The sequence below is a fragment of the Malaya genurostris genome, chromosome 1, assembly GCF_030247185.1.
Source record: "Malaya genurostris strain Urasoe2022 chromosome 1, Malgen_1.1, whole genome shotgun sequence".
Classification (NCBI taxonomy): domain Eukaryota; kingdom Metazoa; phylum Arthropoda; class Insecta; order Diptera; family Culicidae; genus Malaya; species Malaya genurostris.
In genome coordinates this window covers 153,581,796-153,597,075 of record NC_080570.1, presented here as the reverse complement: position 1 = coordinate 153,597,075, position 15,280 = coordinate 153,581,796, and the positions used below count along the sequence as shown (strand labels likewise).

Sequence of the window (15,280 nt, the reverse complement as noted above, 5' to 3'; positions counted from 1 at the left end):
GAAACAGTCAAGCCAATATTGCAATTCTGTGACAGGTGAGTTTTCCGTGCAACGTTTGCTTGAAGCAAAGACATCATATTAACAAGATATCCAGCTCTCACATTTCCCGAACGAATAATTGGCAACATCCTTTTTTGCGAGCATGTCGCCCTCAGGTGAGTCCGCATCGAATCTCATACATAGAAATAGGCAAACCCTGTCAGCTTGGAGCGAAATCAATCTTCAGTTCAACAACGCCATCGCACGGCATCACATTCAACATATCATGTCAATTGTATAGGTGCGCAGCCCTGCTATTTTGGCGCGCACGAATTTGACATTTCTCTCCCCTACTTCTATGTATGAGATTCGATGCGGACTCACCTGAGGGCGACATGCTCGCAAAAAAGGATGTTGCCAATGATTTGTTCGGGAAATGTGAGAGCTGGATATCTTGTTAATATGATGTCTTTGAAATAGGGGAGAGAAATGTCAAATTCGTACGCGCAAAAATAGCAGAGCTGCGCACCCATACAATTGACATGACATGTTGAATGAGACGCCGTACGATGGCGTTGCTGAACTGAAGATTGAGATCGCTCCAAGCTGACAGGGTCTGCTTGAAGTCTGTGAAATTTACAGACAAAACTAGAAACGTTTCCTATTTTCAATGTGAATCGACGGGAGGGTAAAAAATGAGTTCCTCAGGATAAGGGCATATTCGGTAGCAGTCTAGTTCTAGATGTAGAGTTTATGTCAGTTTTAAAATTTAAATCTGAATATTATAACAATAAAAATTGGCAGTCCCAGCAGTGTTTTACACGTGTTTCAAATATAGAAAAAAAATTGAACGGCCAGCGTATGCCAGTTTTAAATTTGACAGAAGATCTTTTAGATACAATATTGAATCCCGTATTAAACTTCCAGCTGCTGAATTTGCTCCAACATTTATTTCTAATTATTATTTGTCTGTAAGCAATTTACTGCTCGAATGTGTCCCTCTATATGTGATTTGTTCAGTTACCAAGAGAGACATCTATCAACGGTGTCGGTCATCAATCGAGTACCAACCTGACGACTGAAAATTATCTAGTGGACAGCAGGGATGCCAGTTTTGTATATACTTCGAAATATTTCAAATGTTTTTGTTAATGAAAGATTAGCTGATTTTTATTAAATTTTCAGCAAATATTCATAAATATAAAAAAAGATTTATCAGAACTTACCGACTTCAATCTTCTCATGTTCACCAAACTGTCTTATTCTGCACCAACAATTTGGCTCGGGAAACTGTTTGAAATCCGTGTGCAAGCATTTGAAAAATAGATCTGACCTCCCTGGCAGGCAGACAGACAGTTCGGAGTAATTTTCCAGACATTGAGATGTTGGGTTTCTTTCTACAGTTATCGAAGTTCATACGTGTAGTGTAGTTTTATTTATGTTGTTTGTCAAGTGTTAAATGTTCTATAAACTGTGCTTAGTGACGTGCAATAGTTTTTAACGTGTTAATCTTTGTATAGAGAGCAAAATTTTGGGCAATCGAGCCAGACTGAAGTGGCTTAGTTGAATGCTAAACAGCTTCGCCATCAAAGAGGTCACACCAACACAAGTACAAACAACAACTCAGTTCGATTTCCCAGTGCTCCGGATTTAATTCCAAGGAAGTTTGTGCTCCAATGTTTAAAAACATATCGTGATTCGATTGTGAATCGAAAACTGAAGCCACGAAAACCTGAAAACCTGTGCAGTTGTTATCCATGTAACGAAATAATGGTGACGTTTTGTTTTCGTCTGTAAACACGGGACACTATTATGGTAGCAATCATGCCCACCGTCAAGAACTAACTCCTGGTGCTGCTGCTACAGTAACATTTGCTACCCGGCTGTACGTTGGAATCAGAAAAACGCCCGGAATAGTATGTCGTCGTCGTTGACCGGACGGAACTAAAGCCGGATTCCCTGTTTCAAGAGAGAAAGCTTTGTATAAGTTCCTAACTGCGAAAAACGATACGCTAGAGCTAGCGAGAATGCGTTCCATTCTATTCATAGCAACGAGTCTGGCAATATGTGAGTATATACATTGTTTCTGTTCGTTTCACTGCGTGTGTATGCTACGACCTCTAGGGATGCTCGAAATAGTTGGAGGGATCGCTGAGCAATGAGAAAATATGCAAACGACACGACGAAAATGAGTATTCCGAGTAACTTGATAAAAATCCATCTAAATTTGAGTGGTTTAACCTATTAGATAAATTAATACGTAAAAATTGAAATTTTCTGATTTCTTTAAGTAAAATTGTTAACTTATCTGTAATCAAAACTAATCTACAATCTAAAAATTTCGTAGAATATCCAAATCTACATTTGATTCGCACATATTTGACGCATACTCCAATGGATTTCATAAAAGACTAAGCACAGTAAATTAAATGATCACTCAGAGCGATGTTTTCCAACTGATCTGTTGTTTACTACCTCAAAATCGTCGTTTCTGATAAGGAAAGTCAGTTTCTTAGATTAAAAGCACAAAGAAATCTAATAATGTTTGCTTCGAATCAAATTTGCGTAAAAATTATAAGACCTTTCATTTGAGCCTAAGTTTGTGAAAATCGAATAAATCATCTCTGAGAAAATTGAGTGAGTTTCGTTTTAGAGTTTTTGATCACTGTTTCCGGTGCTTCCGGAACCGGGAACTGGGAACCGATGTAGCCGCAGACGGTTCGTTTAGTAAGTAACTAATATAGATTACAAATTGAATTCGTTATTAGCAAAATCTAGAAGAATTTTATCCTTTGTGAGAATGAAATGTGAAAATCAGTTTAACCGTTGCTGATAAATCGAAGTTAGTTCGGTTTTTAGAGCTTTTCTTCAGTATTATCGGTACTTTCGAAAGCGGAAACCGGGAACTAGTAGTCCCAAAGTAGATTTATATATCCGCTAACTAACAAAATCTGCCAACTACAAAAATTTACCAGTAAATTTTATAAAAAATTGCACCTCGTTTTGCCATCACTTGTGAAAATTGAACATTTTGCACTTAACGTGCTGCAGTACCGGAACCGGAAGTCGGATCCGGATCAACTTTTTGTGGAAGTTTTAGAGAATTTCAAGACCTATTTGCAATTTGTGAAAATCGGTTGAAACATTTCCTAGAAAATTCAGTGCATATTTACGTACATACTACCTTGTAATTCCGGAATCGGAAGTCGGAATGGGATAAAACTCAGAAAAAGTCTATGGGACCATAAGACCTTTTATTTAGATCTGAGTTTGTAAAAAATGGTTCAGCCATCTCTGAGAAAATTGAGTGACATTATTTGTCACATACACATACAGAGATTTGTGATCTTAACGAACTGAGTCGAATGGTATATGACACTCGGCCAACGGGGCCTCCGTTCAAAAGTCGGTTTTCACAGTGATTGCATAGCCTTGCTAGATGAGAAAGGCAAAAATATTGTACAAGCTCAGCAATAGCTTCAAAAATGTTATCCGGACTCTGTTCTACCGAGAAAAAAAAACATTTGTTATTGGTTTGCTGACTTTAAACGTGACCGTACAGATACCGATGAACGTAATTCTGGTCGTCTAATTAAGATGGTTATTAAGGAAAACATGAAAAAACTTCCGAAAAATTGGTTCTATCTAATCGTAAATTAAAGTTCCGTGAGCCTCAACGTGCCTCAGCTCTGCCGTACAGATATCAAAGGGCAGTTTGCTTGACCTTTTTTTTCAAAAGTGAGTGCCGCGTTTACTCACAGTGATTAAAAAATAACAAAATGTTGACGATTAAGATCAGTTTTTGGACATGTTTCTATGTAATAAAACAGTTTTTGTGCATCAATATGTGACAATGGATGAAACATGGATCCATCACTTCTCGCCGGAATCATAACGATCATCATTTGAGTGAAAAAATCACTCGAAGAAATCGAAGAAAAAAATCACTTTAACCGAGTCAATACACCGATTCACAAGTCGATGGCAACACGATTATTAAATTGAACGAATTACGAATATGGCCCCCCAGTGACTACTGGCTATTCGCTGATCACGAAAAATTACTATTCGGTAGGAAATTGAAGAAGCAATTGCTGAATGATAAATGCTTTTAAAAGAACGGCATCGAGAAGTTAGAGACGCGTTGGAATGATTGTATTACTCTTGAAGAAGATTGCAAAACCGATTTTTGGCAAACAATTGTTTTTCTTAGTTAGTTAACCGACTTATTGAGTGAGGCATTTTCCAAATGCTCGGGAATAGCAAGCAAAGTACTCAAAAGAAATGGTACTCGGTTGTGTTTAAACATTCTAGTACAGGAGATGTTGAACTGGAACTTATTACTATTTAGAGCATGTTCGTCGGCTAAACTCAACCCAAATGTACACATTCCTGAAGATTTTCCATCTATAATTGGAGTTCACACTATGAAAAGTAGTTCTAATCTTAACCCGGCGAAAGACCATAACTAGGATAAAGCCGGCTATAAATAAACGAATATAGAACAAAATTCTAATCACTTTCAAGTTAATTTTTTCCCCGAGTTCATTTTGATTGCTAATATCTATTTGCTTTCGAATAACCTAAAAATCGATGCAAATCATAACTGTCTATAGGGGACGGGTATAGCGTGATGGGATAGTCGATGCCTTTCACGCAGCCCGCCTGGGTTCGATTCCCAACCCCGCACATAGGGTCAGAAAGATTTTCTGGTCCGAAGAGGTGAATGACCTAAGATGTTAAAGCCTCTATAATTGAAACAAAAAAAAAAAAAATAACTGTGACTAGTCTAAACCGGATTCAGGGAATCTGCGAATTGAAAAAAAAACAAATAAATCGAACGGGATGAATCGTTCCTCAGGTAGTGTCAGCATTTATACAGTAGTAGAACGCACGATTTCTTCGCAGAATTGTCCATCTGTGCAAACAAATTTGCGCAAATAGGTCCATTGAAAACACGCAGGAAATTATTTTGCATGTGTCAAAAAAAAAAAATTATTTTTTTTGTTGCTGTTGTACATAACATAGAATATTTCTCTATAGAAAGCTTCTCTTTATTATTTTTACGTTTCGTCTTTGACTCATCAGTGCAGAGCAGTCCAAATTGAACTGCTCAGTGCTAAACTCGGCAGTTCAATTTGAACCGCTAAGCTTCTCTTTGTTTACTTCCTCTCCTAATTATTAGAAAATGTAGTCGGGCATTTTGCGATAAATTCTTCATTGCACTTTAAAGGATGATATTTTAGTTATTTTTCTCTACTAAAAGTTAGAACGATCGCATAGAGTATCGCAATAATCGAATGAGAAAGTAAGCAAAGAGAATCTGTCATTTGCACTTAGGTCGTAACGAAAATTCTATACAGATTTGAATCAATTTGGCTTGATTTACAAGAAACTGTCAGTGTGGTGGAAGGTTTGTGAAAAATCAAAAGCCTACTATGTTTTTTTTTGGAAAATCACGTTGGTGTTTTTGGAGCGCAGATAGAAAATAAGTTCAGTAATTCGATTCTAGAAAATGAACTGCTGAAAGTAGAAAAAATCGAATAAGTGCAACTTCGTTTGGAAAACCCGTTTAAGTATTTCTGAAACCAAGCCTCTTACGTATGTTTTGTAGCAGACATAAGTCAACAGTGTCTCATTTCTAGAAGTCCTTAAATATGTAGGTAAAGCGAATATTGAATTTGGGTAGCGAATCAAACTTTTATAATGATTTACGACTGACGGCTGACATCCCTAGCTTATTTTATTTTTCTTCATCTACAAAATCTGGTTGAATGTTTTGCATTGATTCTGTCTGCCGCCTGACGACGCGTCGATAGGCGGTGAAAAACTATTTTTTCGTCTTTGCTCTGCTTTCGGTGCCGTTTCACTTTGCAGAACGGTTTGTGTCCGTATGCTGACGCAGTGACGGTTGTAGAGTTGTTGTGTCTGGCACGGCCTGCTTGCTCAGCAGTGTTCAACATTTTTCATGTGTAGAGAGGGAAAAAAGTAACACACATCCGTGCTCCTCTAATTGTTTACTAATTTTGCGGAAATGGTGCATACGTTTTTAAATTATATTTTTAACGAAAATTTTGTCTGTTCCTTTTTTCCCCCAGTTACCTTCGAGCTGGATGCATCCCTGAGTCGGAGTAATGCTGAGACGACCGGACTGGTTTGCGAGACGTACGAATGCAAAGATGGAGACTGTACGGTGGGAACCGAGGTTTGCGAGGAAGGCGATGCGGATAAACCCGTCGGATGTTTTGTAGTGTGGAGCACCAACAATGTAACCAGTAAGTATAACACCGAATGAACCCCCGAGGATCTTCTACCGCAACGTACCGTACCGTTACAGATGAGGTAAAGGTTACTATGAAGGGATGCTTCCTGAATCCGACTGATTGCAACAATACGGAATGTGTGGACACTTCCCACGGTACCAAGAATAATCTAAACTACTGCTGCTGCCGGGCCAATATGTGTAACAGAGAGCACAAGTGGATCCCAGTGGTGACCCAGCCGCCCGATGTGGTGCATCACGTTACACCGCGGTCGAACAGTTTCTTTCTCGTCGCTATGGTCATGTCCTTTCTGGTGTTGATGATAGGGATCGGTTCGACTCTGATATGGCGACACCGGAAGCAGTCGATGTTTAACGAAATCCCAACGGTAAGACTATCTGAACTTGCTTCGAAAAGACATAAATTTAAATTTTAACTTCATTCGTTAGATCGAGCCAGAAATCACAAGTTCATCACCCAATCTAGCCCTGAGACCGATCACGCTAAACGAGGTGAAGGCACACGGTCGCTTTGGAGTGGTCTGGAAAGCTCAGCTAATGTCGCAACCGGTGGCAGTGAAGATTTTTCCGGTGCAGGAACGACAGTCTTGGATCACGGAACAGGAAGTTTTCAAAGTAAGTGTGTTGTGCAAATATCAAATCTATTGATCCAAATTTGTCTAAATGGGACATTAATTTCTATACGCAGCTACCCCGGATGAATCACCCGAACATACTGCAATTTATCGGATGCGAGAAACGAGCCGAGGCATCGAATACCGATTTTTGGCTGATCACTGCCTACTGTCAGCACGGTTCCCTGTGTGATTACCTCAAGTCACACACCGTCACATGGCACGAACTGCGCATCATCGCCGAAAGCATGTCCCGTGGATTGATGCATTTACACGAGGAAATTCAGGGCAGCAAAACGGAGGGCTTGAAACCGTCGATTGCGCATCGAGATTTCAAGAGCAAGAACGTTCTGCTGAAGGATGATTTGACGGCTTGCATAGCAGACTTCGGACTGGCATTGGTATTCACACCAGGTTAGTTGGGTTGGGATGGCTTTAAAAGACGGGCGGGTAATGTCAGAGACATAACTGGATGACGTGAATACGAATAAAACTGATGTGACATTCCTGGATTAAAGGAACAAGGCATACACAAGAACTGATTACTGGATCTTAAATTGAGTTTTGATTTTGAACTGAATTTTGGATCAGTATTTAAAAAAAAAGTAGATTTTGATAATAATGGAGCACTCGTTGATAATCTTGATGCTCTCTCATTTCGAATAGTAGCCATGTGATAATAGCAATGTCCAGTCAGAGCTCTGACCAGAATACTGCAAAGACGCTTGAAAAAATGCAGTAGACATTTTGACATATACAAATTATATAAGTTAATCGTCGGCAAAACCGTAAGTCAGAAATCCAAGGTTATTAAGTTTCCTTAACAAGCCATCAGCGACTAGGTTCCATAGAAGTAGAGATAGTACAATATCTTGAGGACACCCACAGACACTAATCTTTCTAATCTCTGCTTACCGAAGCGATGAACGAAGAAGTCGATTGCTAAGCATTGCGTGTATCCAAATTGTGATAGGTATGCCATGACCACGGGCTGCTTCCGGAATTGAATTAAAGACACGTATTCAAAGGTACCTTCAATATCTAGGTCCCGGGTTGGCGGTTCAATTCATAGGATGCTGGTCTTACAAGCCAGTTGTCGTATGTTCGAGCCCCGACCTGGAAGAATTCTTAGTGTCAGTAGGATCCATAGTACTAGCCATGCAATGATTCTGTACACTAAGAATCGGCTGCGAAGTCTGTTGAAACAGAAAGGCCAAATTCCACCAAAGGAATGTAATGCCAAGGTTTGACTTCAATATCTAGGAAAACTCCCAAGCAAGATTGTTTTTGTGAGAAAGCATTTTCAATGTTGTACACAACATCACGTAACAGGGTTCTAGTGGACTTTCCACGCTGGTAAGCATTTTGCATTCCATGTAGCGAATGCACGCCCAAACTAACATTCCTGATATAGTGATCGACAATGCGTCCCACTGTTTTAAGAAGAAATGAGCTAAGACTGAAAGGCCTGAAACTCTTCGCTTTCTCATGAGTGTCGCGACCGCCTTTGAGAATAAATTTCACAATTATTCCCTGTCAAGCTCTTGGAATATAGCCTGTTGCAAGACTAAAAGTAAGTATTTTCTTCAAAACATGTTTGAAATGTTCATACCCTTTCTGCAGTAACTCTGGGAGAACTCCATCCTTCCCAGGAGACTTGTATGGAGCAAAATGGCATGATGACTCTGTACATTCTGAAAAGTTAGTGTTGAAAAGGTTGTGAAGTACATCACCTTCATCAGACAAGTATTCACCATCTAAAGTTCGTATGAAACCAACATTAAAGTCCTTAGATTTCGAAAGTAACTTAAATTAATATGCTAGCCTCATCGAGATTAGAGACATTTGTGCAAAGGCTTTTCTAACCATTTCGCTCAAACGATCCAGGAGCATTTTTGTAAGCCCTTCGAACCGACACGAATGCCTCCGACCCATCTCAGCGTCGGTGGTTCCAAGCTCTTCTGCATAGTTTCCTTAGTCTAGCAAGCTCAGCATTCCACCAAGGATTAGCTCGCGCAATCCGAAGTGGACAAGCCTCTTCATAACTATGAGTGAGTTTGTCTTGTCGACATTTTCCAAATAATCAATTGGGGTTTCAATTGTTGGTTAGTACCCGTAAAATCTAGTCGTCAAGCCCTCTTCATAGAGGTCCCAGTTTGTAGATTTGGGATTACGATATCAAATTTAACTTTTGACTGATCAAGGTTCAAGCTCATCAGTGACAAGCCAATTTACCAACTCATGCGGCAATTCTATCAAAGCAGAAAGTTACGTTCTCTCTTCCAGATCTCGCAAAAGTTGGACAATTTCCTGCATTGACTATGTGCAGGTTTGTACTACTCACAAATTCCATAATATCAGAGCCTCTCGAATTTATTTCTGTGCTGCAATAAATGATATGGTGAGCATTGATGTCACTTCCGGTAAATCACATTTGCAGCAGTATGATACAACCTTTTGAAGTCATCACTTGGCGAAGGTTGGTTATGTGGTCCTGTCTATCCCATCAATAGTCATACCAAATGTGATAGCACAAATATCCCGAGTTGTGAGCTCTGATATGAGAGATACATCGAGAGCACTATTTGGAAGTATTTGGAAGTATGCACTATTTGGAAGTTTATTGTAAAATCAACAGACACGATGTGGTCCTAATGGTTAATTCTAATACTATGTAAGAATTTGGCCCTGGTTTAATGCCGTGAAAGATTGAAGTCGAACTCAGATGACACTCGATTGAATGACCGTTGTAAGCCGATAGTCGCACCGTTTATTCCGTAGTTAGTGCGGCGTAAAGGAAGTCGAAGAAAAGCGTTGTTGCGGAGAGCTCGAGGACGAACATTGATGTTGACTTCACGGAGCAAAGTGAGGCAGTCGATCTTATCATTCAAAACATCTGCTATCATTAAAGCTCGCGATAGCTCCCGTTTTACTTGCAGTGTGTCTAGACCGATTGGCAATCCGCGACTTTCATAGCTCGCTAGTTGATGAGGATTGGTCCAAGGTAAAAGGCGAAGAGCGAATAAAACGAATCTACGTTGAAACGACTCGATTCTATTAATGCCATTGAGGTAGTGAGGGTTCCAAACAGCTGAACAATATTCCAGAGTAGAGCGAATGAGTGAACAGTATAGGGATTTCAAGCAGTAAACATCCGTAAAATGGTTAGCCATTCTCATCACGAATCCAAGGCAGCGAGAAGCTTTAGTCACAATGTAGGTATTGTGTTGCTTGAATGCACGTCGATCTACCAATCATGAATCGCTCAATAAAGTATTCGAATTTCAAAGGCACTTTTTTTTTCTCGTAAACGTAATGAACGAGCATTTTTCTGGATTAACGGTCATGTGATTCAATTTGCACCAATCCGAAAAGATTGCCATTTGTCGCTGAAGCGACGTCGCATCCTCTGAGTTGCGAATAACACGGTAGAACTTGAGGTCATCTGCAAAAGATATGCGCGGTCCTTCCAGAGAAAAATTAACGTCGTTAAAGTAAAGCAAGAAGATCAAAGAGCCGAGATGGCTCCCCTGCGGGATTCCAGATGTTGCAACAAATTCTTTCGAAGCACAATCGTCAATTTTAACCACAAGATGACGATTCCTGAGATATGATGGAGCGCTTAGGCATAAACCCATGCTGGGAATCATCGATATACTGCTTGCAATGATTGAAAATTGGAGTCAGTATTACTTCTTCGAACAGCTTGGGGATAGCGCTTATACAAGTTGTACCACGGTAGTTGCTTATATCTCTTTTGTCACCTTTCTCGTAGACCGGAAACATGAATTAAGCCTTCCATTAGTTGGGGAATACTCCCGAAGCTAGTGACATATTAAATAAACGGCAAAGGGGGGCAAATAACTCGGTTGAACATGTCTTTAAGATGACTGCTGGTATAGCGTCTGGGCCTGAAGAGGTGGAAGCCTTCATACCGACGATTGCCCTTTATATCGATTCCACGTCTATATTGATCGAGTGCAAAGCATAATTGGATACCAGGAACATTATTCGCGGCGCGTTCTGTTTCCTGCGGAGATAGAAAATCGCAAGAGAAAACACTTGCGAACCTTTCCGAGAACAGCTGGCAAATTTCTTGAGTAGACGAACCAATACGATCTCCGAATTGCATTTGTGATGGCAAACCAAAATTTTTCCTTTGCTCATTAACATGCTTCCAGAAAGCTCTCGGGTTAGATTTCATTGTACGTTGTTTATTATTTAAATAACGTGCATGACAATGCTTCGCGGTTTTTTTTTGTATATCTGATTTATTTTCGAATAACGATTTTGCAGAACATATGCACCGTATGGACCGTTTTGGTACGAAGTAATCAATCGCATACATCAGAACATTAGAAAAGGTGAACAGCGGCGTTGACATCATCGTTGTCAAGAATTTCATCCCAGTCGATGTTCGATAGGAAGTCAGTCATGCTACTATAGTCGGCTCTTTTAAAATTATAGCTGATGATGGCAGGTGCGTCACGGTTTGCTGGACAAACGTTTAATCTCGAGAATAATATGCAGCGGAGGATGATGTCGAACAGATTTGATAAGAGGAAATGTTGCAGCACTGATCCTGGGTGCGACATCAGATTTGCTGGAAAAGCAGAGGTCGGGCATTCGGCCGTTCTCATTAACGACGTTATTTAACTGTCGTAACAAATTAAGATTGTACCCGTCGAGCAGAGTGGTAATCCCAATATGGAATGTTGATAATACGGAATCAGCAAACGAAAATCCATCGGAAGTGGCACACCAATGTAAGCCGGGAAAGTTGAAATCACCGACAATCATGATTTCGTCAATGGGTAGCGCTTGAGCAGACGAAATTTCGTTCAACGACTAAATGTGTGCATTAATAAGCTGTAAGTCACGACAACGGTCCGAAAGAAGATAAATCGCACAAACGAAAAGTGAGAAATCAAATAGTTTTATGCGCACCCATACCTGCTCGACACAAAATCCTGGTGTGTTTTCAACTAGCTGAGCCCAATGTAATGAACACAACAAGAGAAATTTTGTTTGCGGTATATGTTCACGCAGGACGCGAATCCGTACTATACCGACCGAGGCAGAACTGTTACTGAATGAAATGCAAGGTGTGAAACAACAATCTAAACCGTCGACAGTGTTAGAGTCCTTTTGAACTACTAAAGGTGAATGATGAATTATGTGTAATTTTTTTTTTGCTGCTGTTATTTTGGTGTCCTAAATTTAACGTATATAGGCTATAGATGCTTCAAATATATCTGAGGTAGCTCAGATATGAATTCGGGAGACTGCACTTGAATTAATGAAACACTATAAATCTGCAGATAGTCAACGCAGATTGTCGTTCAACTGGATATCTGTAAAACTGGAAACTCTACGAAGAAGGTTTGGCAACTCGATTTTAAGGGTATTATCCAATAATTAATTCCCAATTGACTTGGATAATGGAGTCGGCGAGACAAGCTCACTCATAGTTCAGGTTATTAACAAACCTGTCCACTTCGAATCGAGCGAACTACTAGAATTAGCGGAATGCTGAACTTACTAGACTTAAGAATCTACGTAGAAGCCCTTAGAACCATCGACGTAGAGATGGGTCAGAGTCTGATGCGGTTAGAAAAACCTTGGCACGAATGTCTCAAGTCTCAATGATGCAAATAGATTAAATAAGTTTCTTTCGAAATCGAAGAACTTTCTTGTCGGATTCTTAAGAACTTCTACTAATGGGTACTTGTCTGATGAATGTGACGTATTAACGGGGCAATTGAGAGTTTTGTGTCCTACAAGTCTCCTGGAAAGGATGGAACTCTCCCAGTGTTACTTCAGAAAAGGTTTTTAAACTTTTGAAATATTTTTTGAGGAAAATACCTACTTTTACAATACAATCGACAATTCTGCAGAGAATCTGTACGAAACGAATTTATTTTCGTTCCATTCTCGGCATTTTCTTGTATTACTGGAAATGCTTAGGATACAATACAACTGAAAACTAGTTCACTTAATTAGAGTTCAATAGTTGAAGACAAAACCTAATCCTATCCCGAATCCACCTTCATTCCAATAGGCAAACCTTGCGGTGACACTCACGGTCAGGTCGGCACGCGGCGCTACATGGCACCGGAAATCCTGGAGGGTGCCATCAACTTCACCCGGGATGCGTTCCTGCGCATCGATGTGTACGCGTGCGGTTTGGTACTGTGGGAGTTGGTATCCCGCTGCACCGAACACGGCGGCACGGTCGATGAGTATAGGTTGCCGTTCGAGGCTGAGCTGGGTTTGCACGCGACATTGGAGGAAATGCAGGAGAATGTCGTCTCGAAGAAGCTCCGCCCACGCATCTACGATCACTGGAGGAATCATAATGTAAGTTGTTGATGCCATCGTAAAAATATCGGTTTCGATTTTATTCTATTCTACCATCAGGGTCTCAACGCCTTGTGCGACACCATGGAAGAATGTTGGGATCACGATGCGGAGGCCCGCCTGTCGTCGTCGTGCGTGATGGAACGCATATCACAGCATGGACGCATCCAGCCGACCACTCCTCTGCTCATCGAAACTAACACTACAAATGACCTGCCACCGAAGGTTGCATCGGAAAGTGTGTAAGCCTGCCTAGTAGTGGGTTTGACGGAAGCATCAAAACGAACCGTGAACGTCTATCCTGAAGCTCTATACTCGTGTGCTACTTCAATTGTGAATAATCTAGTTTTGTTTTAAACACATTGAAAAGCAGACATGTTTTTGGCGTTTTATTTACGATCAAAAAGGATCACAGTCTGACCACGTGAGACGCGTGACGAACTGATTGTTCAGGGATACTATTTAGAAGTAGCGAATTTTAAAATATTATTAACATTCATGTGTGAGTTTAATTTTTCAAAATCAAGAATGTCGACAAACGTAGTAACGTTTCGGTAGGTGGCCTTTGCGATCGCGAGCGATTGGTAGCTTAATTTTGGACTGATTTGATTAGCCGATATCATAAACAAACAAACAAACAAACAAAAAAGTGAAAAATCAAAATCTTAAAAATCGTTGTTACAATAATTGACCCATTGAATGAGGAAAACAAAAAAAAACAATTCATTTATTCATTATTACTCCCGTTGGATCGAGGATAGTTCATAGTTTTCCGCAACTATATGCAAACATAAAAACCGTGCATTCATATATGAATAGGAAATTGCTTACATTTTAAACGTATTTAGTCGCCTCCCGCACCTCTTGCGATAGAATCCTAGAGTGTATCATGTTTACTGGAACCAGTGTGTAAGATAAGACTACACCGACACAAAGCGACGGGAAATCGCGTAATAAGATATATTTTTGTAAGTCCTCCAATATTAGCCAATATGCCATGATTAGTTTGTAATAAATATTATTCTGGTAGAGTTAGTACACCTGGAGATTGTTTTTGTTGGAGCAACGCGAAAGAAATGTCCGAAAACAAATGATGAAATTGGTAAGATTTTAATTCCTATTCATAGACAAATCGTCTTTCTCGAAACCCGCAGTGTAACTCACAAACGAGCGCAGTCTGAACTAGAACAAGCATCGTTAGTTTTTACTAGCAAGTTTCTGGTCCTTACTGTAGATGATAAATTGGTAGCAACCGCTCTCGCAGACATTTTTTCTCGTACCCATTGATAGTGCCGATAAAACTCAAAATTTTAGATTTTCGACCATTACTACATATGGCCTGCCAAATCTAATACTGCATCGGAAATTTTGAATATCTTCCGTGTCCAGAAATGCTCTGGTAATGGCGTTCCAGATCCAGAAGCTGTTTAAGATTTTCGAGCACGTATGTTTCGTTGTCCAGTTCTTCAAAAGAGTATACATATTAACTGCGTATTTTGGAAAGATAGCAGGCTTTAACTTTTACCACAAAGTTGCATATAAAAAAGGCGGGTGGGTAATGTCAGAGACATATCTGGATGTCGTGAATACGAAAACAACTGAAATGTTCCTTAACACTTCCGAATATCAATTAGTTGATCAATTGTATGATTTATACAAGCATTTCTCTTTTTCAAATTTTTCGCAAAAAAGAAGGCTTCACTTGATCTCGATTACTGTGAATTTCACACAGCGAAAAGTGTACAAATCTAACCAAACTGTTCTTGATTTGCACTAAACTGAGGATAATTACCTTCGATTTGCGAACAACATATCCTAATAGTTCTTTAGAAAACTTTTAGAGCCATTAGAACGGCTGATTTTGTGTAATACTCTCCACCGTTGTTTTTTCACCAATGCTAATGACTGGCAGCGGTGACGTAATCGCTCTTGTCGAAAGCGAAACTAGTTGTGTAGACGACACAAAACACATCTGCTCGCAGTGGCGATAGAATCCAAACTGATTCAATTTTTGTTGAGAGGCTTGTTTTTACCTGATTTCGTT

At 39.9% G+C, this 15,280-nt stretch overlaps 1 protein-coding gene across 1 annotated transcript; it reads left to right on the top strand.

The window, feature by feature from the left end:
- The first annotated feature begins 1,316 nt into the window (after positions 1-1,316).
- On the top strand, positions 1,317-14,276 carry LOC131426241 (activin receptor type-2A). Its single transcript, XM_058588828.1, has 7 exons — positions 1,317-2,046; positions 6,078-6,254; positions 6,317-6,630; positions 6,692-6,877; positions 6,951-7,290; positions 12,938-13,236; positions 13,297-14,276. Exons 1-7 carry the CDS (start codon positions 2,007-2,009, stop codon positions 13,480-13,482), a joined length of 1,542 nt encoding a protein of 513 aa, XP_058444811.1. The 5' UTR covers positions 1,317-2,006; the 3' UTR covers positions 13,483-14,276.
- The last annotated feature ends 1,004 nt before the right edge of the window (positions 14,277-15,280 follow it).

Excerpts from the sequence above, each read along its gene's own strand:
- LOC131426241 (XM_058588828.1), top strand. The coding sequence starts at position 2,007 with ATGCGTTCCATTCTATTCATAGCAACGAGTCTGGCAATAT. Across the intron at positions 6,255-6,316 it reads GAGCACCAACAATGTAACCA|ATGAGGTAAAGGTTACTATG; the intron begins GTAAGTATAACA and ends GTACCGTTACAG. Across the intron at positions 6,631-6,691 it reads TGTTTAACGAAATCCCAACG|ATCGAGCCAGAAATCACAAG; the intron begins GTAAGACTATCT and ends TTCATTCGTTAG.